Source organism: Rana temporaria, chromosome 6 (assembly GCF_905171775.1).
Source record: "Rana temporaria chromosome 6, aRanTem1.1, whole genome shotgun sequence".
NCBI classification, from domain to species: domain Eukaryota; kingdom Metazoa; phylum Chordata; class Amphibia; order Anura; family Ranidae; genus Rana; species Rana temporaria.
In genome coordinates, this window is record NC_053494.1 from 28,413,493 (window position 1) to 28,440,359 (window position 26,867).

A 26,867-nucleotide genomic window follows, 5' to 3' on the forward strand; every position below is an offset into this window, starting at 1 on the left:
CCCACTCTTCTCTGGCAGCGGCTCACGTGACGCCCGGGCCCGCCGGATGTGACGTCTAACCGGAGGAGCCATGGAGCTGAGTGAGCTGCTGTATAACAAGTCGGAGTATATAGAGACAGTGAGTGGGCTGGGGGCTGGGAGAGGTGCTGAGGAGGGTCACACGTGGAATTGGTACCTGTGGGTGGCCTGTGTTTAATGCCCAGCCTTGCCACACCCGTATACAGTCATTCTGGGTACACATTCTGTGTGACAGCTCCCTGTCCTATGCAATGGGGGGCTGTGTCACCCCAAATGGAGTGTATCCCTATATTCTGGTATGATCTGCGTGTACAAAAACTGGAGCACTCAGAATCTGGTGCAGCTTTTCATGCATTAACCACTTAAGGACCGGACCAATATGCTGCTAAATGACCCAAGGGTTTTTTTACAATTCGGCACTGCGTCGCTTTAACAGACAATTGCGCGGTCGTGCGACGTGGCTCCCAAACAAAATTGGCGTCCTTTTTTTCCCACAAATAGAGCTTTCATTTGGTGGTATTTGATCACCTCTGTGGTTTTTATTTTTTGCGCTATAAACAAAAATAGAGCGACAATTTTGAAAAAAATTCAATATTTTTTACTTTTTGGTATAATAAATATACCCCAAAAACATATATAACTTTTTTTTTCCTCAGTTTAGGCCGATACGTATTCTTCTACCTATTTTTGGTAAAAAAAATCGCAATAAGCGTTTATCGATTGGTTTGCGCAACATTTATAGCGTTTACAAAATAGGGGATAGTTTAATTGCATTTTTATTATTTTTTATTTTTTTTTACTACTAACGGTGGCGATCAGCGATTTTTTTTTTTCGTGACTGCGACATTATGGCGGACAATTTGGACACATTTTTGGGACCATTGTCATTTTCACAGCAAAAAATGCATTTAAATTGCATTGTTTATTGTGAAAATGACAGTTGCAGTTTGGGAGTTAACCACAGGGGGCGCTGTAGGAGTTAGGGAGTTAGGGTTCACCTAGTGTGTGTTTACAACTGTAGGGGGTGTGGCTGTAGGTCTGACGTCATCGATCGTATCTCCCTATAAAAGGGATCACTCGATCGATGCAGCCGCCACAGTGAAGCACGGGGAAGCCGTGTTTACATACGGCTCTCCCCGTTCTTCAGCTCCGGTTAGCGATCGCGACGGAGCGGCTATAAACGAATAGCCGCGCCCTCGTCCCGGATCGCTCCCCGCGGGTTTCCGACCGCCGCATGTAGGGGGGGGGGTCCCGATCGGACCCCCGACCCACGTCTAGGCAGGAACGCCAATGTGCCATTCTGCCAATCAGAGACCGGTGACTCGGATCCATCTCTGTATCGGAAGGGATGATCAGGAATGGACTACAAGTAGAACTCCTTTAAAATGCATCCGTTCTGTCATCAGAGGCACAACCCAGTGTAAACATTGCATTGTGTTACTTCAGCTGTCTGCAGTATGCACCAGATAGCTGTACAGTGTAGAGCTGTACACAGGAGATGGTCAGAGACTGTGGGCTAGGGTTGGCACCTCATCCCTTTAAACCTGAACACGTATTAATTAAACAGAACAAAGAAAAACCTGGTGCCAAACGGCATGGTTGGGACCCTTAGGGTCTATTATACAGGTTTTTCTTTGTTCTTACTATATTTGGGTTGGGCAGACCAAATTGCTTCCCATACACCCACCAATCCCTCCCATTTTTGCATATATTACACGGGTTCTGAGGCTAATTTAATGCAGATACATCACAAATTGAGTTTAATTACCACCTTAACCAGCCACAGAACCTGTGTAATATTATGTAATCAGGTTCTGTGGCTTATTAAGGTGGTATATATTAATGTGTTCCGTTTGATAAAGTGGCAGAGGCTGAGGGCGTGACACAAGGGCTGATCAGAGGCTGCGGGCGTGAAGCAAGAGATGATCAGAGGCTGCGGGCGTGACGCACAAAAAAAAGTGCGCTTGTAAGACAGCTGCGCAAATACGGTGTGACAGAAAGCATTGCATCGACCGCCATTTTATTCTCTAGGGTTTTAGAATAAAAAAATATATAATGTTTGGGGGCTCTAATTAGAGGGAAGGAGATGGCAGTGAAAACACTGGGGAATACCATTAGCATTGCTCGTTTACTTGTCATGCCAACGGCCACCACAAGATGGTGCCAGATCACAGAAGGAAACATATGCCTGCAGAAGGACGCAAAGCCGCGGCCTCAATTACCGTCCGGCGCGGCCTGATGCGATCGCGCGGCGGAGGAGGTGGGGGCGCACGGAGACACAGGATGGGGTATCGTGTCTCCGTGCGCCCCCATCTCCCCCGCCACACCGGCCGGTAATTGAGGCCGCGTTTTCGCGGCCTTCTGCAGGCCTATGCTTCCTTCCCCGAGCGCCAGGTCGCTAATTCTAGTCGCAATTGCGACCTGGCGCCCCGATTTTGTCGAGCCCTGCTTTTCCATATGATTAACTGTGTCCAATCAAAGCTGATCACATGTAAACAGACTTGCCGGCTATCAACATTGCCTTCCTCATGGAATACAGCTTAAAGCATCAATTTATTATTGCAGTTGAATAACAGTCAAAAATCCAACGCATTTCGGCCATCAGGCCTTAATCATGACTCGAAAGGCAATCAGGAGTGCGGGCTAAATGAAAAAAAAAGCTGACAGCTTGGGTTGGAGCTGCTGAACTAACAATCCAATCTTAGTACGGCAATCTCCCCTGCTGTTCTATTGTGTTTTGACATGGGGATGACCCCCCCCCCCCAGAACTCTCTGGTCAGCGCTCTCAGCCATTAGCTGAAAGTGCTGATCGGGAGCCTGTCGGCAGACCTTTTTTGGTCATGCCCCTCCGTCAGAAGCTGGCCATGTCTGACCGGCTTCAGAATATACGGGCCGAATGTTGGACACTTTCTAGTTTTGAGATACTTACCGTATATCCTTTTTTTTGTGCTGAAAATGCCCCCCTCGGCTTATACTCAAGTCACCTTTTTGCGCCTAATATCCCGGACTTTGGGGACCCGGTACCGGTCCCCTGCACCCCAAACTTGGCATACATGTAGCCCCACTCTTTCTCTACAAGTGTGCAAAGTTTGTTGGCCGGGGAGCACCGATTTTTCAAAGTCGGGCACCCCTTCCATAGACTCCCATGTTAAACGGTAATTTCTCTGGTAACTTTGGGAACCCGGTACCGGGGCGGCCGTAGGTCCCCTGGACCCGAAACTCCTCTACAAGTGTGCAAAGTTTGCTGTCTGGGAGACCTACGGCTACGGAGCACCGATTTTTCAAAGCCGGCACCCCTTCTATATACTCCCATGTTGAACATAAGTCTAGTCATGGGCACAGTGAGGCATGCAGATGGACACCCTAGGCTTATACTCGAGTCAATAAGGTTTCCCATTTTTTGGTGGTAAAATTGGGTGCCTCGGCTTATATTCGGGTCGGCTTATACTCGAGTATAGACGGTATTCTGTCTACATACATAATCATTTTTATTAATTTTCCTTTGCTTTAGCTAAAAAAAAAAAAATGTATGATCATTAGTCACAGACTAAATCTCAGTAATGTGTGTTTTTTTTACTAGGCATCTGGAAACAAAGTCAGCAGACAGTCTGTATTATGTGGAAGCCAGAACATTGTACTCAATGGCAAGGTTAGTAAAGTGACACGTGTATACCGTGAGTATGGGGAACAGAAGCAAGCTTAATGAAAACAAAAGAACACTAAGGTGTACGTTTAATAAACCGTGATAAGCCAATATCATGATGATCACGGCTTATCTCAGAGCATTGCTGGTTTAATAAACTGAAATAAGGAGCAGAGAACATATTCTTCACTTCTCATCACAGCACATGGCTGTTTTGTCACAAACGGCCAGTTTAATAAACCGTGATCTGAAGATTTCACAGCTCTTCTACTGAAATATCTCCCTTCCAGATTTACCAGCTCAGAGGTGGAGAATCTGGGAGAGAAGCTGGTGTGATAAGAGGAAGAAGGCTTATTTCTTCCTAATATCAGCACCAGTGGGTTAAAAATTAATATTAACAACAACAATATATATATATATATACACACACACACACAAACGTGTGTGTATATAGATACTGTATATATATATGTGTGTGTGTGTGTGTGTATGTGTATATGTGTGTGTGTATATATATATATATATATATATATATATATACACACACAGTATCTATATATACACACACACGTGTGTGTGTGTATATATACTGTATTTTTTTATATATATATATATATATATACATACACGCGCGCGCGCGCGTGTGTGTATATATACAGGATATAAAGAGCCCTAATAGGCAGTGACAGGTACTATTTATGGAGGGATCGGAGGTCTATAAGACCCCCAACCCCTCCTCTGCACTTAAAACACCAAGATTGGCATTTTTGAATACTTTCTATTTTTTAAAACTGGCACCTTTAGGATGCCATAAATCTGGAAGTGATGTCATGACATCGCTTAGGGGTTACTAGATCCTCGGCTTTGTTTGGGTCTTCGGCCAGCTGGCGGAAGTGGTCTTTCGGGCCTCCAGGTGGAGGGGGGACCTCCCATTCCGCTGCTTGTAATAACACCTGCGTGGCTGCTGAGCCGCATCTATTGTTACAAGAAAGCTGAACGTCCGTTCTAAAGAACGGTACCGGAGTGATGCATACAGCTGCAGGCAGGTACCACCCCTTAAAAGCAATATTGGTAACATTACAGGCAGTGTAATGGCCCGTACACACGATCCAAAAATCAGAAAAATACCGCTTTAGACGCGATCATACCATAATTAGATTGTTAGTAGAGAGCTTTCGAGAGCCGATCACGACAATTTATCTGATATTCTTTGATCGGACAAGCGCAAAAAATTTCCTTGTACGGTACCAGATCATACGATTTTCATTTAGTCAGTACAGTTGTTGTCCAAAAATACAATATAAATACATTACAACGCATGACATTACTTCCGATTTAAAAAAAATTATAATTTATGACGTACGAGAATTTTCGTGACTTTGGTAACCTATTCAATTTCTTCTTGTGACTATTAAGCGTAAAAAGTCAGACAATCTGTCGTCCGATTTTCGGATCGTGTGTAACGGGGCATTAGGGTGTCTATTATTACCAGCGCAGGGGGGGGTTATTATCACCACCAGCGAAGGGGGGTTTATAATTACCATCAGTAAAAGGGGGTTTAATACTGCTTTCCACTGACAACAATGTTGTCATCATCACTGACACCAATTAAAGCGGAGTTCCGGCCACAATTTCACTTTTTATATATAAATACCCCTGTAATACACAAGCTTAATGTATTCTAGTAAAGTTGGCCTGTAAACTAAGGTCCGTTTTGTTAGGTTGTTACAGCATTTAGACACTTTATAAAATAGAAATTGACTGGGGCCATCTTAAGTGTGGGCATCATGAAGCCAGACTGTATGACTGCCTGGATTTCAGCCTTGCAGATCAGGTTTCAGCACCTGTACTGTCCAAGTCACATGATTCTTTGAGGCTGGGGAGTGCACAGACTCCTGGAAAGTTACACCCACTACATTCCCAGGAGTCTGTGCGGTGTAGGTTAGGAAGCTTAAGCACCTAGGTGCAGGAAGTGGGAAGATTAACTATTCCGCCTAGCAACAACACTTTGAAGGCATCTAAAAAAAAAATTTTTTTTCTTAAAGGACTAATGATATTTTTTTAAGACTACTGATGTAATGTTATATTTATGGGTGGAACTCCACTTTAAGTATGTTCATTATTGCTGCCACTGCCACCAATAAAGGGTGGTGGTGGGGTTGGTTATTATCACTGTTGACATTGCCACTGACACCAATCGGGGGGGATGTGTATCAATGCTGCCACTGCAACCAATGAAGTTGGGGGGAACTTATGACTGACACCAATAAAGGGGTTTATTATTACTGCCTCTGCTCTCAGCTAAACATCATTTCACAGAAACCCCAACATAACCATGTCTGTTGCATCATGGCGCTTCTATACAGGTGGGTGTGAGAAAAGGATACCACGCATTACAATTCCTGGAATAGAGAGATCCCAGCTCTATGCATATTGTTTCTTGGTTTTGTTGTGATGCGTATACCTATCACCTGACATTTTTTAATTGAAATGTATTCTTAAAATGTGTCCTTCACTCAATTTGTGGATACAAAGACAGCCAAATGTGGATACCTTTTAAGTTAGACGCCACTGTACTTCATGGAATCTTTGATACATTTAAATGCAGTTCCTTTTTTCAACATAAGGAGGCGATGTTGCCATAGTCAGAGATCACTTTTGAATAGCCAACAAACATAAAACCTCTTAGTGAACTGAGAACAGTCTTTGTTTTCCAATTGGCCACATTATAATTTTCAGGCTGCACTAGAGAAGATCGGAATGATGTCTTTTTTTAACCCCTCAGACACTTTCAGTCTGATTTTATTTTTTTTGTTTTTTTTTGAAAAAAATCACAGCAGTGATTAAATACCACCAAAAGAAATCTCAATTTGTGGGGATTTTTTTATTTTTTTTAATAAAAATTTCATTTGGGTACAGTGTTGCATGACTGTGCAATTGTCATTCTATGTGTGACAGCGCTGGAAATTGGCCTGGGCAGGAAGGGGGTGTAAGTTCTCAGTAAGTAAGTGGTTAATGGGCTGGTGTGAAAGCAATAGCGTCTTAAAACTATGATATATACTGGAATTTACGCAGTATAAACGCTATACTATAATGGCGGTGATCAGCGACTTGTCGTGGGATTGTTCTATGGTGGCGGGCAGTCTGGTGCAAACTAGTGACACTAATATAGTGATCAGTAATAATACTGTACACTGATGCTAGTACTAATGACACTGATTAGGAAGGGGTTATCTGGGGCAATGAATGGGTTAATTGTATGCCTAACCGTTTGTAACATGTGCTGCTTTTACGTTTTGATCTGGCTGTTTTTTCTCCCTGCTTTCAAAGTGAAGAAACAGCCAGATTGCTGTTCCTATGCACACAGCGTTCTATGTGTATGTAAACGCAGAACTCTGTGTATGATATGACACCGCTGATCGGCTGATTTCGGCTGAAATCTGCTGTCAAACTTGTGCTGTGTCCAATCACAGCACAGGTAACACTCCATATTCCAATCGCACACCTTCCTGGATAAAGCTCTAGAAGGATTGGGTGCTGCAGCAACCACCAGCTGGAAGCTGGATCAGAAAGCCACAATGAGGATATTTGCCAGCTCACCACGGATCGTCAAGTAGCGTCCAAACAATATTTTTATTGAAGCATGATGACATCACAGAACAGGCAGTGCAACATTTCGGCGTCATGCAGGACCCCTTCATCGGGCATGTGATGATTACAGCACAGGTCGGCAGGGGTCCCGCACATGTACGCCTCCAAACCCGGAAGAAGGCCGTCGCGTACATGTATGTGATTGTGCCTGTTCCTGCCGACTGCTCGCAGTATATTTACTGGTAGTTCGAAAAACCATTAACAGGTTTCTTTTTGATACCTTAAGTATAGAATTGGCATAAGATTAGACTGCTCCCTTTGTTCCTAAGCTCCTGTTTGTCTTCCTTGAAATCCTAGGTATTTTCAGCATGTATAAAGTATTTGTGTAAACAGGTTTTTACTTTGTTGTTTAATACCCTGAAGCCTGCCTAAAACCTACTGAACTGTGGAGGTGTAGCAGAGCTGCCAGCCCAAAATGCGTTTTGTTTTTGTATGGAAAACTAGACGGCTCAACCTGTCTCTGTACATTGTTGGTCAGCAACCGGTAGATCGCGGACAGGTGACTGGTAGATCACGGTCCGGGTTTGCTGACCCGCCATCCCAGAGCATTAAAAGGAGTGCAGTGCAGAAGGACTACTTGTAAAGTTGGAGCTGTAGAAGGGAGCGAGAGTTGCATAAGCCGATGCCTCCTCTGTAGTGACGGTGATCTGACGATATGGTTCCTCCTATCGATATGGTTCCCAGCCTGACCGCGCAGGCGAGACGAAGCCCACGGAAATCTCCGAACCTCGGGCGGCATCCAGGATCATTCCTTAACATCCCTGTGGATTAGAGGATGTTAAAAAAAGAGCAAGGAGGCCGAGCGAGCGCAGCGAGCCGTCGAAGCGAAGTGAGGCCGACTGGCCACTTACCGCAAATTCCACGTCGCCCTGGAGGTTCGGTGATTTCCATCGGCAAGGATTGCGCCTGCGCAGTCAAGACGGGAACCATATCGATTGGAGGAACCATATCGCCAGATCACCAGCTCCTGTCCCTTGTGGAGTGATACCAACTGTACTCCACCTCTTATCCCAGCTGGTGGTCTCCAGAGGGGTGCCAGCAGCAGGAAAGAAGAGCTCTTCAGGTCAGTGTGAAACAATACACTGGGCAGAATAGTATAGGGCTGCTTTCACACTGATGTGCTGCAGATTACCTGTGGGTAAACCGCAGCCCATCAGTGTGAAAGCAGCCTTATAGGGGATTTTACCACCCCCAACTATATGTGTGAACGAGCACTAAGGGTGCCGCTGCTAAATGCAACTAAGGGCTCATTCATAAGTGCAGCAGGCACTGCTGCTCCCCTGAAAAGCAATCCAAGTGTGTTTGACAGCTGGTGGGGAGGCAATATGTTGCCTCCTCGCCACCTGATTTAAACCCATGATTGGCATGCGATGGCGACATGGTAGTATGGCAATTAGAGGTTTAAATAAGGTGTGAGGAGGCGACACTGTGCCCGGTGATCTTTGACTTCTCTCACGTTGTTCAGGTAGATCTCCACCTCTTTAAAGCGGTTGTAAACCTGCATATACATTTTTTTTTTTTTTTTTTTTTTTTTTTACACCTGCAAGGCAAAAGCCATAATGAGCTAGTATGCACCGCATATTGGCTCATTATGAAATACTTACCTCGGAACGAGGTGTAGGGAACTTACCTGGTCCACGCCGAGCGCGTCTTCCGGGTATCGCCGCTCCAGCGCTGTGATTGCGCGCGGGAGATTTCATTCCGGCAAGGGCCGGCGACGGCCGGCCCTTCAGCCGAGGATCCCCCTGCGCATGCCCTGCTGCAATCAGCGGCGAATTGCGAGGGGAATATCTCCTAAACCGTACAGGTTTAGGAGATATTCTTTATACCTACAGGTAAGCCTTATTATAGGCTTACCTGTAGGCAAAAGTAAAAAATTTGGGTTTACAACCACTTTAAATCGGAGTTCCGGCAAAGTCAGCAGGAACAAATACTGCAGCAGCTGACTATTAATATGTGAACACTTACCTGTCCAGGGCGCCCACGACTTACGTGTCCAGGGCGCTCTCGTTTGGAGGCTCTTTGTTAAGGTAATCTGGAAGTGAAGCCCTGGCTGGGGGTTGTTAATCAGCGTGCTCGCCCCATCTTTTGGAACTACATCCCTGTGTTCACAGTGTCTCTCCGCAGGGATGTAGTCCCAAGGGCGAGCATGCTGACTAACCCTCAGCCAGAACGGCTCGGATGATGGGGGGAAGCTTACTGAGGAGGAACAGGAAGTGAGAAATTCAGACAAAGAAAAATACACAAATGTGATAATAAGGCCCCTGTGACAGGAAGTCGGGTAAATCTGTGGGTGTTGTCACAGACGGGACATACATTTCTGCCTTGTTTAGACAATACACCAATTGTTATTAGGCGTCAGCTGCAAACGTAGCCAGAAAAGGCTAAAGGCCGTTGGAAGACTTCAGCTGTTCAGAATGAGGCAATTAAGGCCTCTATAAGTAGTCCAGAGGATTACCACTAATTTGCTGCATGCTGAGGCTTTCTGAGTGAAAGAGAGCAGTACTGAAAGTCTTCTGAGGAGGTGAGGAGAGGATTGATTTTTCTGTGTGATAAAAATCAAAAGACTATTGTTTTTCTGCTGTATGATCAGCAGTCTCTACCCAGCAGTAGGCTGTGCTAGACTCCTAGGTTCCTGTGTGGAAGGTAGACGCCCCAAGTGGCTAGGGTTTATTTTATGTTTGATTTTGTTTATGCTGTTTGGATGCTTGCACTTTTTTCCAGCAAGATGGAAGAATAAACCAAAATCTTTGTTTTCAACCGCCTTCGACTGCCTGTCTGTATAAATTCAGTGTGTAGTGAATTCATCCAGGGGGTCACACACCCCGCTACCGAGCTAACCCCTTACACCCCTTTCACACTGAGGCGTATTTCAGGTGTGTTAGCGCTAAAAATAGCTCATAAATAACACCTGAAATAATCCTGCCCCAGTGTTCTCAATGTGAAAGCCCAAGGGCTTTCACACTGAGGCGATGCGCTGGCGGGAGGAAAAAAATCTTCTGCAAACAGCATCTTTGGAGTGGTGTGTATACCACTCCTTCCCATTGAAATCAATTGGACAGCGCGGCTATACCGCCCACAAACCGCGGCTGTAGCCACGGTTTGCGGACGGTATTATCCCTTTTTTGGCCGCTAGCGGGGGTTAAAACCGCACCGCTAGCGGCTGAATATCGCGGTAAATACAATGGTATATCGGCGCTAAAAATCGCGCCGCTGTACCGCACCTCCTGCGGCTTGTGTGAAAGGGGCCTAAGAGATAAATTAAATGTAATGAATAAGAATGAATGTAAAGTCCACAGGTGAAGAAACTGAACGTGTGATTAGTCCAGACACATAAAAAACATCCTCATGGCATCAAAAATGGAGACCGATGCAAGCAGAATATAGGCAAAATATCCACCACTGACTGTATGAAGGCTCACCGGAATGCTTGGACTCAAAAGGACGTACGCCTGATGAGTTGACGAGGTTTGTGGTGAAATGACACCAATGGATATGGGCATCCGTATAGGCAACCTCTGGCTTGAAAGTAGGATCATCCCACAGTCCTTCAGATGGTTCACAATGACAGTAACTCTCGGGATGGACAATCTCAGAATGAAGTGAAGTCAAATTCCTCCCATAGATTCATATAATAAGGCCAAGAAGGAGAATAGAGTGCCCCATAGTGTAATTCCGTTTAGTAAAAAGAGTATTTATTAAAATAAGGAACACTCATATTTGAGAAGATATAAAGGCGCTTTTGGTACAAATGACGCAATGGCATCAGCGAAGCTCGTCCCACGAGCGTCATTGCGTCAGTTGGATGTAAACATGGGTAGTTGGATGTAAACATACTGGGCTGGATTCACAAAGAGTTACGTCGGCGTATAAGTAGATACGCCGTCGTAAGTCCGAATCCGCGCCATCGCAACTGTAATGCTCAAACTGAGATACACTTAAATGTTGCTAAGATACAACCGGCGTAAGTCTCCTACGCGCCGTATCTTAGGGTGCATATTTACGCTGGCGCTAGGTGGCGCTTCCGCTGATTTCCGCGTAGATTATGCAAATGAGCTAGATACGCCGATTCATAAACGTACGTGCGCCCGGCGGATTTTTTTACATCGTTTGCGTAAGGCTTTTTCCGGCGTAAAGTTATGCCTGCTATATGAGGCATAGCCAATGTTAATTTTGGACGTCGGGACAGCGTTGAATTTTACGTCGTCTGCGTAAGTCGTTCGCGAATAGGGATTAGCGTAAATTACGTTCACGTCGAAAGCATTGACTATTTGCGACGCGATTAGGAGCATGCGCACTGGGATACGTTCACGGACGGCGCATGCGCCGTTCGTTAGAGACGTCATTTACGTGGGGTCATGTTTTATTTACATAAAACACGCCCACCTCTTCACAATTTGAATTAGGCGCGATTACGCCGGCAGATTAACGCTACGCCGCCGTAACTTAGGGTGCAGGTTCTTTGTGAATACAGAACCTGCCTCACTAAGTTACGGCAGCGTAGCGTATCTTAGATCTGCTACGCCCGCACAAAGTTACGGCGGGCTATCTGAATCTAGCCCACTGTCTGTTCGTTTACACCCGACTGCCCTCCAATCTGATCAGGCCAGACAGAGGGGAATGGATTCCCCTTCCATTCGTGTTTGCCATATTTGATCGGAGGTAGCCGGGTGTGATCAGACAAAAGTCAGTTTACATCCAACTGCCTATAGAAGAGAATGGAGGGACTGATCCAGTCCACCTGAAAAATGGACAGGCACACCCGATCGGATGCCACGTGTGAAAGGGGCCTAAGGACTGGCATACTGCATTATGTTACATTGTTTTTCTTGTTTAGACACACTTTAAGTGAAACCTCTCAGCTAACCTCCTGTGTACACAAATGATTGATGTGTTTTGAAGTTGTAGTCGCTGACATTGGCATGCATTCAGTGTACACAGCAGGTGTCGTGTGCTTCCAGGAGGCTTCTGTGGAATCTATAAAGTGCGTCAGTACAGCTTCGCTTCAGTTCTATTTCACAGAGGGGGATCCTGACCTCATCCGGTGCTCCCAGACCACACACACGTATACAGGCTTTCCTCAACAAAACACGTTACTGACATCCCATTTTGCAAATAAGAATTACTTGGCTGTCATGCTAACTGTCCAATAGTAAGGGCTCTTTCACACTTTCAGTGGTGTGCTGTGCCCTCTGAAAAGTGATCCATGTTGATGCTTTAAAGAGGGTATTTTATAGGTGGTGTGGAGGCGAGGAGAGTTTGACAAGTGGTGCTGCTTTTCAACTCTGCACCCCAAGTTAAAAAATGCAGTGAAGCAAAGCATTGTGGCCATGACATATGAACAGCCCCATTCAGCTGATATTTTACAGTTCGGGTGGGTGGTAAAACCACGGCTCAGCCGCTCATTTCTACCACTTTCCAATTGCCCGTCTGAAACAGAACTAATACCTTAACATCTAGGCGACAAAACGCCCGACGCCGGACGCTTGTGCCGCTAGAGGGGAGAATTCCCATTGCTGTCTATGGAGATGGTTCACATCTCTTAGACGCCTGCCGCCTGAAAAAAAAGTCCCGGACCCTTTTTTTCAGGCGGCATTGGCGTTCGGCCATACAAAGCAATGGCAAGGCTTTGTAAAAAAAAAAAAAAGTTACACACTCGCGGCAAAATACGCCGCGTACGCGGCGTATCTTGTCGCGGAGGTGTGAATGGAGCCTAATATTGATGTGAAAAGAACATGAATATAAGGAGTCCTGACTGTACTTTCATACTTGCTCTGGGTGCATGACATGAATAGTAAGGCCCCTTTCAGACGTCCGCTCCGCCTGTCCGTTATTACAAGTCCGTTAACGGACTTGTAATACATCCCTATGGGATCGCGTCCGTTAGCGGATGGAGCATCTGCTAGCGTCCGCGTCCGTCAGGATCCGGTTTTCGGACGGAAGAAAACCCTATTTTTCTTCCGTCCGGCGGAACGGAACGGATGCAGACGGACAGACGGTCCGTCTGCATCTGGTTCCCCATAGGGCAGAGCGGAGCTGAGACAGGGCGGTCTCTGCACTGTGTGCGGGGACCGCCCTATCCGCCGACAGCTCAGCGGGGATCCCCGCTGAGCCGACGGAGACACACAGAGCGGACCCAGAAACGGTCCGCTCTGTGTGAAAGAGCCCTTATACAACTCTTTAGTTAGGGTCATAGCCAGGCAACTGTCTCCAGTGAGATCCTTGCCAATGCTGCCTCTGCTTTACCGAAATCCCCAAGCAGTATTGGCTTCCCTGCTGGACTACAGAAAGCATCCCTCCATTCTCTTTTAGTTTGAATAAATGTGTTCTGTAGTCTACAAGGAAGAACTCTACAGGAAGTTGGTACTCACTGGATTTCTGGCAGGATCAACAGGTACCTTTCCTTTACTTGTCATTTTTAAAGACACATGCGGAAATGTCCATGTATTGCAGAGATACTCTAAAGCAGTGGTTCTCAACCTGGGGGGTTTAGACAATTTGCCAGGGGTCACCAAATCCTGGGCTGTTCCTGAAGCTCTCCCACCCAACCTTTTCGTGGCTGCCCAGCTGGGCTGTTCCTGGAGCCTGTGGCTGCACCCTCAGACTCTTCACAGCTGCCCATTCAGTTCACAGCATGGCTGGGGGGCAGAGACTAGAGGTCAGCTGACTGGTGAGTAATGTAAAGTGGGAGGGGCTGAAGGAGACCCTATCTTCTGATTTCGGCATAGGTGTCACTGCTGTGAAACACCACAAAGTTGGAGATACTGTAAAGCTGGAGACACAGTGAGTAACACTACCTGTAATTAGAGTTGCCATTAAAAGTCCCAACTACAGTTCTCAGATCATTAGATGACCCTGATCAAGAGCACCTAAGTGCTGATCAGAACTCCCCCCAGCACTGCCACAGATCCCACCCCACACCAGCACTACCACTCATCCCATACATGTAAGGGAGAGGAAAAGAGGGGGAGGAATAAAGAAATAGGGAGAGAGAGAATAAGAGGAAGAACAAGAAAGACGGCTAGAGAGAGGGATGGGTTTTTTTGTTTGTTTTTTTACCTTAACCACTTAACGCCCGCCGCACGACTATTTACGTCCGCAAAATGGCACGGACAGGCAGATGGGCGTATATATACGTCCTTGCCTTTCCGCGGGTCCCCTCCGCTGCGTGCGGCGGGCGGCTTACCTCGGGGAGAGATCCGGGACTACGGCGCGGCTATTCGTTTATAGCCGTTCCGTCGCGATTGCTCCCCGGAGCTGAAGAACGGGGAGAGCCGTATGTAAACGCGGCTTCCCCGTGCTTCACTGTGGCGGCGCATCGATCGTGTCATCCCCTTTATAGGGGAGACACAATCGATGACATCAGACCTACAGCCACACCCCCCTACTGTTGTAAACACACACTAGGTGAAGCCTAACACGTTCAGCGCCCCCTGTGGTTAACTCCCAAACTGCAACTGTCATTTTCACAATAAACAATGCAATTTAAATGCATTTTTTGCTGTGAAAATGACAATGGTCCCAAAAATGTGTCAAAATTGTCCGAAGTGTCCGCCATAATGTCGCAGTCAAGAAAAAAATCGCTGATTGCCGCCATTAGTAGTAAAAAAAAAAAATTAATAAAAATGCAATTAAAATATCCCCTATTTTGTAAACGCTATTAATTTTGCGCAAACCAATCGATAAACGCTTATTGCGATTTTTTTTTTACCAAAAATAGGTAGAAGAATAAGTATCGGCCTAAACTGAGGGAAAAATTTTTTTTATATGTTTTTGGGGGATATTTATTATAGCAAAAAGTAAAAAATATTGCATTTTTTTCAAAATTGTCGCTCTATTTTTGTTTATAGCGCAAAAAAAAAAAAGCCGCAGAGGTGATCAAATACCACTAAAAGAAAGCTCTATTTGTGGGGAAAAAAAGGACGCCAATTTTGTTTGGGAGCCGCGTCGCACGACCGCACAATTGTCTGTTAAAGCGACGCAGTGCCGAATCGCAAAACCTGGCCTGGGCATTTAGCTGCCTAAAGGTCCGGGGCTTAAGTGGTTAAGGGGTTTTAATACTGTACGAGTGGAAGGGACTCAGGGAGGACTAAATGTCCATAGGTTAGGGGCGCAAATTACTTGTGTTGCTTTGGGTGCGGACAACCCACCCTACGAAAATTATTTTAATGTTAGGGGTCCCCACAATTTGGGAAATTTTATCAAGGGGTCACGGCACTAGAAGGTTGAGAACCACTGCTCTAAAGCCTTTTATGACCGAAGGAACTGAGTATGTCTCTTCTGTCATAAGTGTACAGTAAGCCTTGTGTGTGCGACTCCATGTACAGTCTCGTAACGATTGTGCTGGGACCAAGTAACTTGCGTGCGCTAGAGTTGCAGCATTCAGGCATAACAAATCAAGATGGCCAAAGACTTCAGTAGAACATCTGGTAAAGGTAAAAGCATCAGGGATGGAGGTCAGTATGGTTATCACAGCATTGCAGAGTATCACTTGGGTATGGGTTTGTTTTGTTTTTTTGTTTTTTTATTAATACTTTACTAGGTGGATGCAGCATTGGGGCTGATGCTGCATCTGTCCCCCGCCGCCTCTTCACTGAGAACATCGTCGGTCGCTCGGTTCTCACAGCTCCCCGAGCAGAGAGCTGTAGACTGTCGGTCACAGCTCTCTGCTCCCTCCTCGCACATTAAAGAGTGGGGCTATGGAGGGGCGAGGGGATCCGGCTCAGGCTCTCAACGGCTCGCTGAGAGCCTGGGCCGGGTGTCAGTCTAGGTACGTGCCGGATCCAGACTCCATTGTCACGATGACGCTGCGCCTGGACTGACTTCTATGATCTCAGCCGAGAGCGGACTTCAGACTGCTCTCTGCTGAAAACGGGTCACAGGACAAGCTTTGGCTATACTTATCCTTTAAGGACAGTGATCATATAAAGCCAATTATTATCACTAATGCCGTGTACAGACGATCGGACATTCCGACAACAAAACCGTGGATTTTTTCCCGACGGAATGTTGGCTCAAACTTGTGTTGCATACACACGGTCACACAAATGTTGGCGGAAATTCCGATCGTCAAGAACGCAGTGACGTACGAAGAGCCGAGAAAAATGCAGTTCAATAGGCAGTGCGGCATCAAATGTCAGATGGAGCCTACACATCGAATATTTGTTGTCGGAAATTCCAATCGTGTGCCAATTAGTTGTTTTAGCTCATTTTTAAATCGTAATAACAGAAATCGCACAGATGGCCCTTATCAAAAGTTTCCATCCCCTTAGTTCTTAATACTGTGTATTGCCCGTTTAGCATCAATGACCGTGTGCAGTGTTTTGTAATAGGTATCTACGAGGCTCCGAATTCTTGCAGGTGGTATAGCTTCGCATTCGTCTTGGGAAAATGCCTCCGCTCCACACTTTGAGATTTTTCCAGAGTGGCTTGATGATATTAGGGTCAGGAGCCACTCCAGAACCCTTACCTTTTTGTGCTGTAACCACTGGGGGGTCAACTTGGCCTTGTGCTAAGGGTCAGTCATGCTGAAAAGTTCAAGAGCGTCCCACGCGCACCTTTCGCGCAGAAGAATGCAAATTGTCTGCCAGTATTTTCTGATAACATGCTGCATTCATCTTGCCATTCTATTTCACACGCTTTCCGGTGCCATTAGAGCGCACACCCCCACAAAACGGTAAGCCACCACCATGCTTTACAGTGGGAATGGTATTCATGTTGCTATAAGCTTTGTTGATCCCTTCCCAAACATAGTACTTATTTATGGGTGTGACCATGAAGCTCCATTTTGGTCTCATCCCTCCAGATTAGTGTGCCAGAAGCTGTGAGGTGTGTCAAGGTGTTGTTAGGGATATTGTAACTTTTTTGTGGCATTGGTGCAGGCAACTCCATGCAGCTCATTTTTGTTCAAGTATCGTCATATTGTGCTCCTTGAAACAACCACACTTTGTTTTTCCTGAGCAGCCTGTATTTCTCCTGAGGTTACCTGTTGGTTTTTCTTTGTATCCTGAACAATTCTGGCAGTTGTGCCTGCAATCTACATGGGCTTGGTATCCAGAGATCCTAGAATTTTCCACTTCCTAATAAGGGACTGAATAGTACTAACTATCTTTTTATATCCTTTCCCATCTGTATAAAGTTCCATTACCTTGTTACGCAGGTCTTTTGGCAGTTCTTTTCTGCTTCCAATGGCTCGGTATCTAGCCTGCTTAGTGCATCCACGTGAAAGCGAACAAACTCATTGGCTATTTATACACAGACAATTGCAATTTAAGAAACCGCAGATGTGGAAAATTAACCTTTTAATTGCTATTTTAACCTGTGTGTGTCTGTACCAAGGCCAAACATTCCAGGTGATGAAAACTTTTGATCAGTGCCATTTGGGTGAGTGGTTATCATGATTTAAAAAGCAGCTAAACAACTATGTGATAATAAATGGCTTCAAATGATCACCTTTTTTTTTTGCATGATCAGTCAGATTTCATGATTTCTGCCAGGGTATGCAAACTTTAGACTGTAAGAGCCGGTTCACACTTAGGCGGCACGACTTCGAGGGCGACTCCGCAAGGCGTCCTGAAGACGACTTCAGAGGCGACCTGCAAAATGACCTCTGTATAGAAGTCAATGCAGGTCTCCCCGAGCCGCCCCTGAAGTCATACAAGAACCTTTTTCTAAGTCGGAGCGACTTGCGTCGCTCCTATTAGAACGGTTCTATTGCATAGAATGGGACGCAACTCGTCAGGTGTCTGAGCCGCCTGACGAGTCACCCCAGTGTGAACCGGCTCTTAGTGTGCCATTAAATGCAAATTTGTTGTGCATACTTGCACAATATGACACAATAATTTATTTTTCTGGTAGTTTTCTTCCGCTTTAAAGTGATTATAAAGTCTGTAAACAGAGCAGCTCTGAACCTCATCTTCTGGGGTCCCCCACCAGCGCTCTCGGCTCCTCCTCTTCTTCTGTGCTCCCATAGCAAGCTGCTTGCTATAGGGGGCACAAGTATGGGCTCAATCCCAAGCTGGGCTGTGTACCTCTTTAAACACACACATTGCTCAACCCGGACACCCCCTCCCCTCTCATTCCCTCCTCTCATGAATTGTCTGAGAGCAGCGGGAGCCAATAGCTCCCACTGCTCGCAACCAAGCTTGTGAGGGAACAGAAGATCTGAAGCTGGGCACAGTGAGGGATCAATACATGACTCTGGTAAGTATATGGGGGAAGGAGGGGGAGAAACAGCTACTGAAAGAATACTAGTATATAAAATGCATTCCTTTACAACCACTTTAAGAATCAGTGTTGAAAAAAAGCTGGGTGTCTTGTACCTTCATGTTCATAGATATCATAATTCTCTACATCTTGCTTTTCATTTTTCTCTTGCAGACAATAGTCATGAATGATTGCATTATCCGGGGGGATCTGGCCAATGTTCGAGTTGGCCGACACTGTGTCATCAAAAGTCGAAGTGTGATTAGACCGCCATTCAAAAAATTCAGCAAAGGGTGAGTCCCAGCATTTGACTTGTTGGATGCTCTCCACAGAACCTCCTCAAACCTTACACTTTTAGTCCATTCATGTTCAGAACACATTATTTTATAAGGGAAAGGTCTGAAAATCACGGAATAGAATCAGATGCAGTGCCTGGAAAAAGTATTCATACCCCTTGAAATGTTCCACATTTTGTCATGTTACAACAAAAAACATAAAGGTGTTTTATTGGGATTTAATGTAATAGACCAAACCAGAGTGGCACATAATTGTGAAGTGGAAGGAAAATGATAAATGTTTTTCAATTTTTTTTTTTTTTTTTTTTTACAAATACATATGTGAAAAGTGTGGGGTACATTTGTATTCAGCCCCCCGGAGTCAATAATTTGTAGAACCTCCTTTCACTGCAATTACAGCTGCAAGTCATTTTGGGGATGTCTCTACCAGCTTTGCACATCTAGAGAGTGACATTTCTGCCCATTCTTCTTTGCAAAATAGCTCAAGCTCTGTCAGATTGGATGGCGAGCGTCTGTGATCAGCAATTTTCAAGTCTTGCCACAGATTCCCAATTGGATTTAGGTCTGGACTTTGACTGGGCCATTCGAATACATGAATATGCTTTGATCTAAACTAGGGTTGTCCCGATACCGATACTAGTATCGGTATCGGGACCGATACCAAGCATTTGCCCGAGTACTTGTACTCAGGCAAATGCTCCCGAGGCTTCACCCAATACTTGTACTGTCGGCGGTGATCAGTGCGTGGGGAAGTTACAAGCACCGATCACCGCTGTATAGATATAAAAGTAATTTCTCCGCTTCTCTCTACATCCCCCCTCCCCCCGCGCGGCTTTCAGCTGCTTTAAAATCAGCGGTGATCGGTGCTTGTAACTCCCCCACACACGATCACTACTGACTATCCCGTGTCCTCCTCCAGCCCCCCCCCCCGTTTTGCTGCAGTCTGTCTCCCTCCCTCCATGTATCCTGCCGTGTATGCCGCCGTGTATCTCTCCCCTTCCGTGCTCCTCCTCCACCCCCTGGAAATGTTAGGATGGAGAGCGGGGTAGGAGCCGGTAAATCTGGCTCCTTACTGCTCCGAATGGACAGAGTCAGTGATCACTGACTCTGTCCATTCACATAACTGAAACATTGTAACCTGTGTTTACAAATGTTTCAGTTTATGAATGAAGAGAAGACTCTGTCTTCCCTCCATTCATTTTCAGCACAGCTGATGCTGCTGAGAAAGGGACAGGGGAACATGTGTCCCTAGTACCTTTCTCTGTCTCAGAGGGGAGATGTCAGAGGTCTGTTAAGACCCCTGATATCTCACCAAAGCCCCCCCAACAGGGCTGAAAAAATAAATAAAAAAATAAAGAATAAAAAAAATTATTGTAGAAAATAAAAAAATTTAAGAAAAAACACACTGACACCTCCCTTAAAAAAAGAAAGCATTATAAATAAAAAAAATGTAAAAAAATAAAATAAAAATTGTAAAAAATTAAAAACAAATTGTTAAAGATAAAAAAAAAAAAAAAAAAATACTGACACATGTGCCACTGTCACATGAGATTTTAAAAAAGTATCGGTATTCGGTATCGGCGAGTACTTGAAGAAAAGTATCGGTACTTGTACTTGGTCTTAAAACAGTGGTATCGGGACAACCCTAATCTAAACCATTCCATTGTAGCTCTGGCTGTATGTTTCGGGTCGTTGTCCTGCTGGAAGGTGAACCTCCGCCCCGGTCTCAAGTCTTTTGCAGACTAACAGGTTTTCTTCTAAGATTTCCCTGTATTTGTCTCCATCCATCTTCCCATCAGCTTCCCTGTCCCTGCTGAAGAAAAGCATCCCCACAGCATATTGCGTTGAGAGTGATGTGCAGTATTAGTTTTCCGCCACACATAGCGTTTTGCTTTTAGGCCAAAAATGTTGGTCTCCCCCCGACCAGAGAACCTTCTTCCACGTTTGCTGTGTCCCTGACATGGCTACTCGCAAACTGGACTTTTCTTATGGCTTCCTTTCAACAATGGCTTTCTTCTTGCCACTCTTCCATAAAGGGCAGATTTGTGGAGAGCGTGACTAATAGTTGTCCTGTGGACAGATTCTCCCACCTGAGCTGTGGATCTCTGCAGAGAGGCAAGAAAAAAATAAAAACTAATGTAGCCACCACATCAAAGGACTGGCAAGCTTGCAATATATTACATTTTTGTTTTTGGGTTTAGATACACTTTATTTCTAATGCCATTTTTCTGGGTTAGAAGATGAAAGCTGGCCTGTGATTGGTTTCACTACCTCTTTCCCTGGTTTTTATAAATCCGGCTCCATATTTTAATGAAATCGGTCTTAAAATATCCCCAAAAATGTTTTCCTTTGCACAAAAAGTCTTCTTTAATCTTAAAATCAAGGTCTTTTTAATTATACAGAAATTAGGCTTTAGTATGTGGTAATGATTTATGTTGCCATACACCCATTTACCGGTGCTGTCCTAGTCACGTTACATGATGGTATTATTAGTTCCTAAATTATCTTTAATTGGAGATATTGATGTCTGCTATTCAGCCTGTTCCGTTTATCAAATAACAGTAAATGTGGTGCAGGGCTCGGGTTCCCCCTGTGTCATTCAGAGACCCGCCACGCTCTGACTGTAATTAGCACAAACATAAAACAATTAAAGGAACAAGTCCATTTGTATAAAATAGGGAGAGAGAAACAATTATAAAGGCTGACTAAACTAGGCCGGAGGGTACACGTGCCAGCTGTGACTGTGTGCCAGTTCCATGTGACCAAGTCGCATCTAACAGCCCACCCTCTGCCATCCTGAACCAGTGATTATAGCGATGAAGGTCCGCAGTGATTTTTGCAGTACAAATTATTTCTTTAAAGACTGAACTACGGAACTCAACATTTATGATGAACCCTCCATATGCATTAAAGTGATGACAACTAAGAATTATTTTTAAATTTTTATGGTTTTGAGACAATTTTGTTTATTTTAGCTTTTAAATCGGAAACCCCAATCAGCCATATGTTTGTCAAGTGGGTGTAGACTGAATGCTCAGCGGAAATCAATAGCAGCTAGCACTAAAGGTCAATATGCCCAACCTTTCTTGGTGAATAAATATATAACAAATGTGCAAATAAACTAAGAAAAAACATGTAACATTGCTTATGATTATAACGTACAAAAAAAAATTGTGAAAAAAAGAGGAGGAGACTTGGGCCATAAATATGACATATAAGTCTGTGGGTAGTTCCGCATGGAATCCATCTGTTCGGTGGTAGCTGCGCTCCATGCGCGGGACGTCCTGGCGTTCTCGGACATCAGGGACGCATACATGTATGTCTCGTTTTGCGCATGTCACAGTGTTTTTTTCTGTTTTTACAGACAAAGACTGGGATGCCAGAGTCCATGGGCTTTTTTCGGGGGGGGGGGGGGGGGTTAGAGGCGGCATTTTAAAGTCATAGTACAGGAGATGGTCTGAGTCTCCTCTGTACTATGTCAGCAGCCTTGAAATGCAGCCTTCCCAGAGTGCCCATGAAATGCAGCCTGATCACACAGCGGCGATCTCCTGCTCTGCCACGGAGCTTGGATTTGAATATCCCAGTGGCCCCTGTAACAAAGTCCCGGCTCCTATGATTCTCATCACACTGATTCACTGTCCTGGTATTGGATCAGTGGCCGAAACACTTTGTGACACAGTAGGAGATCACCGATAGATCTGTGTGTGACACTGACGTACACGAGGAGGAGGGAGGGTAGGACTCTGGCACTTGAGCATTGGCACCCTCCCTTTGCCTGAGCCTGCAGCGTCTGGATCGGCCCAGGATCCGATCCCTGGTTCCAGGGGAGAGGCACTTGCCCCCCCATTGCAGATGCCTGTGCAAGCATCCCGATACTTTTGGTAATATAGTGTATAATACATGTCAACCAGTTTCCAGAGACTGCATTGCAGAGCAGCTATACAACAGTATTTGTACCAGGCTTCCAATAGTTTGCACTCAGCCACCACAATAACTAACTTTTTTTTTTTTGCTTACGACAGAGTGGCGTTCTTCCCGTTACACATTGGGGACCATGTCTTCATAGAAGAGGACTGCGTGGTGAATGCAGCCCAGATCGGATCCTACGTACATATAGGGAAGAACTGTGTCATTGTAAGTGTTAAATGTTGGAGATGGAGCCAAAACTAATATTGTTTTGAGTTTTCGTTCCTTTTAAAGCAGCTTTGTAATTGCTTGCTTTGTTACAGGGCCGAAGATGCGTCCTAAAGGATTGCTGCAAGATTCTGGATAACACTGTTCTCCCCCCTGAAACTGTGGTACCTCCATTTACAGTGTTTTCTGGCTGCCCTGGTGAGTCTAGATGGTGATGTTGTAGATCAGTGATGGCGAACCTTGGCACCCCAGATGTTTTGGAACTACATTTCCCATGATGCTCTTGCACTCGGCAGTGTAGATGAGCATCATGGGAAATGTAGTTCCAAAACATCTGGGGTGCCAAGGTTCCCCATCACTGTTGTAGATGGTGTCTAGCTTGCCATAGACAGAAGAGGGAAATTTAGCATGATCCAACTGTTCTGTGGTTTTAAAGGCAGAAGGCTGCTGCATCCACAATTTGTTTTGTTATCTTAATGCATAGAATGTTAGTTGTCATTTTATGTATACAATTGATTTTAATCGCCTTAATGTCATTCTTGTTACCAGTGGGGGGGGGGGGGGGGGTAAATGATTTAAATTCTTGTTTCTCTTTGAAATGTATTACATGAGGACCATCAAATCTGTTTAACCTGTATGTAGGCTGCACTTCATATTCAGTAGTGCTGTACAGTGCTTGTGCTGTACTGTGTAAGTTTGTTGAGAAAGACTTTCCTACAGGACTAAATGATCTTGGAATTCTTTATGCAGGGGTTGGGGGCTGGGGGCCACACTCCCTGTTAAATCTCAAAATGTTTGTGATACAAATAGAGCTTTCTTTTTGTTTTGTTTTCATCAGCACTGGGTTTTTTTTTGTTTTGTTTTGCTAAATAATAAAAAAATTAAAATTTGTGAAAAAAAAACCCACGTCTTTCTTAGGGCCCTTTCACATGGGGCGGATCAGTAATGATCCGCCTCCGTGTGTCCTTCAGCTCAGTGGGGATCCTCCGTAAAATGCCCACTGAGCCGTCGGCCGTTGTGCAGGGACCGCCCTGTCTTTCCTCCGCTCTCCCCTATGGGGGGATCGGATGAACATGGACCGTATGTCCGTGTTCACCCGATCCGATCCGCCAGACGGAAGAAAAATAGGATTTTCTTCCGTCCGCAAAATCGGAGCTTTGTGGAGGCGGGTGATTACGGGTGTCAGCGGATGTTCATCCGCTGACACCCGCAATCACATAAGAACCAATGTATGTCCCTTTTTCATCCGCAAACGGATGGATGAAAATGCGGACATACGGTCCGCACATGTGAAAGGGGCCTTAGTTTCTGTTTGTAAAATGTTGCAAATAATATTTTTTCGTGAATTTAGGCCAAAATTTATTCTGCTACATTTCTTTGTTGAAAATCAACAAAATCTGTGTTTATTATTTAGTCTGTAGGAAAGTTATACAGTCCATAAACTATGGTATATATCTGAAAATTGTTCAATCTGATGAACTGATGGCCTATCTCCATGTTTTGAGGCCCTAAAATGCCAAGACAGTAAAAATAGACCCCAAATCACCTCTTTTTGTAATGTAGACAGTCCAAGGTATTTAGTAGGAGGCATGGCGAGTTTTTTGAAGTTGTCATTTTTTGCCATACGTTTTTGGAAAATGAAGATTATATATATATTTTTTTAAATACTGTCACCAGTGCAGTACAGCGTCATCACATAACTGGTGATGATCAGAGACACTGACTGGTGACAGTAGGAAAAATAATAAATATATTATATAATTTCTTTTAACACACTTTGACCAGAGCAATATAATGTTACCATAGTACTACTCTAGGGAAGTGATCAGTATTTTCTTTTTTTTTCTTTACGCATTATGGGCCAGATTCACGTATCTAGCCGTATCTTTGTGCGGGCGTAGCGTATCCTATTTACGCTACGCCTCCGCAACTTTGACAGGCAAGTGCAGTATTCACAAAGCACTTGCTCTGTAAGTTGCGGCGGCGTGTTGTATGTAAATGAATCGTGACCCCACGTAAATGACGCGCCTAACGAACGGCGCATGCGCGCGCATGCTCAGTATCACATCGAATTTACTCCATAAGATTCGCCAGGCCCAATGCCTGTGACGTGAATGTAACCTACGCACAGCCCCATTCACGTACGACTTGCGTAAACAACGTAAAAAGATACGCTTGCCAACGTCCATACTTTGCATTGGCTGCGCCTCATATAGCAGGGGTAACTTTACGCCGGACGTAAGCCTAACGTAAACGGCGTAGCGGGCGCAAGTACGTTCATGAATCGGCGTATCTACCTAATTTACATATTCGTCGCGTAAATCTACGGAAGCGCCCCTTGCAGCCAGCGTAAATATGCACCCAAGATACGAAGTCGTAGGAGACTTTACCAGCTCGTATCTTGGCCAAATCTATGCGTAACTGATTCTAAGAATCAGGCGCATAGATACGACAGCTCACATTCGGACTTACGACGGCGTACGTGGAGATAGGCCATCGTAAGTCCACTGTGAATCTGGCCCTATGTTTGCATATAGCAATCAATTTTGTTTTGCTATAGGAAATCATTTTACTGAATGTAATGGATTCCTTCAGTTTGTTTTCTTGTGATTTAGATGGGATTGGCCACAGCTGATCATATGGTACAGATGGGCTCTGATTGGCCCAGTCTGTACCATGTGATCACTGTGACCAATCACAGCTAGCAACACAATTGGAAACAATGAATGGCTTGAAAGGAAACCATCCATTGTTTACAACTGTCATGTGACCTGCTGTGATGGTCTACAGCAGTCACATGGTACCGGCAGCGGCTGGTACAGTGACACAGCCAGTGACAGATTTCGCCACGCTGTGACGTCATATGACGTCCACCCGGATCAATGAGAGGCTTTCCCTGCCTTCATTCAGCCATAGGCTCGGCGGAAATGGGTTAATAATGTAAGTGGAGAATTGCTGTTATTGCATTTTTTTCTTCCTACCCCAGGAGGAAATGTTCTATTTAACCTTTTTGAGCGATTGTTCGATTTCTTGCTGACATTTTCTACATCAGATTTAAGATAGAAATGAAGTATCTGATTACTCACTATGGGTGAAAAGCGACAGATCTAACTATTTTAGATGTTTGTTAAATGAGTGTCTGTTATCTGATGATCTCTCTGTGTTTTTAACCCTCCAGGTCTGTTTTCGGGTGAGCTCCCTGAATGTACGCAGGAACTGATGGTTGACGTGACTAAGAGCTACTATCAAAAATTCTTACCTCTCACGCAGATATGAACAGGAAATCTTCCTTTCCCACGAGCTGTTTACGTCAATTTTTGTTTTTATATATGTATATACATTAACATTTCCTGCATTCCACTGGTCTGAAGCCCTAATTCCCCTGTAACACTATATACAGTATTTATTTATATCCTGAGTCCTGCCCTCCTAGTTTGGTGACATTTATGAGAGTGTCCAGATGACAGAATTTTGCATCATCGCTGCCACAGTCCCCATGTTTGCATTGCCTTGCTGGGCATGAAGTGCAATAGATTAACACTTGTCATCTGAATAAATATTTGCTTTCTGTATGTAGAACTATTCAATTGTGTTGTGGTGAATGGGAAATTCAGCCAATGCAGTGTTGCTTTCAGCCAAATAATCTCCTTATGCTGCCATTTTTTCATACACTATATTACCAAAAGTATTGGGACGCCTACTTTTAATGGCGTCTTATTCCGTAGGGTTCAGTATTGAGTTTACTGACGCTTTGCAGCTATAACAGCTTTAGCTTTTCTGGCAAGGCTGTCTATGGGAATGTCTGACCATTCTTCCAGAAGCGCATTTGTGAGGTCAGGCACTGATGTGGATGAGAAGGCCTGGCTCGCAGTCTCCATTCACCCCAAAGGTGTTCTATCGGGTTGAGGTCAGGACTTTGT

The 26,867-nt window shown here is 44.9% G+C and overlaps 1 protein-coding gene across 1 annotated transcript; it reads left to right on the forward strand.

Moving 5' to 3' along the window:
- The first annotated feature begins 8 nt into the window (after nucleotides 1-8).
- Nucleotides 9-26,529, forward strand: DCTN5 (dynactin subunit 5). The gene is made up of 6 exons (XM_040356531.1): nucleotides 9-118; nucleotides 3,599-3,667; nucleotides 18,692-18,810; nucleotides 22,836-22,947; nucleotides 23,043-23,145; nucleotides 26,126-26,529. Exons 1-6 carry the CDS (start codon nucleotides 71-73, stop codon nucleotides 26,221-26,223), a joined length of 549 nt encoding a protein of 182 aa, XP_040212465.1. The 5' UTR covers nucleotides 9-70; the 3' UTR covers nucleotides 26,224-26,529.
- Nucleotides 26,530-26,867: the final 338 nt, after the last annotated feature.

Excerpts from the sequence above, each read along its gene's own strand:
- DCTN5 (XM_040356531.1), top strand. The coding sequence starts at position 71 with ATGGAGCTGAGTGAGCTGCTGTATAACAAGTCGGAGTATATAGAGACA. Across the intron at positions 119-3,598 it reads AGTCGGAGTATATAGAGACA|GCATCTGGAAACAAAGTCAG; the intron begins GTGAGTGGGCTG and ends TTTTTTTACTAG. Across the intron at positions 23,146-26,125 it reads AGTGTTTTCTGGCTGCCCTG|GTCTGTTTTCGGGTGAGCTC; the intron begins GTGAGTCTAGAT and ends TTAACCCTCCAG.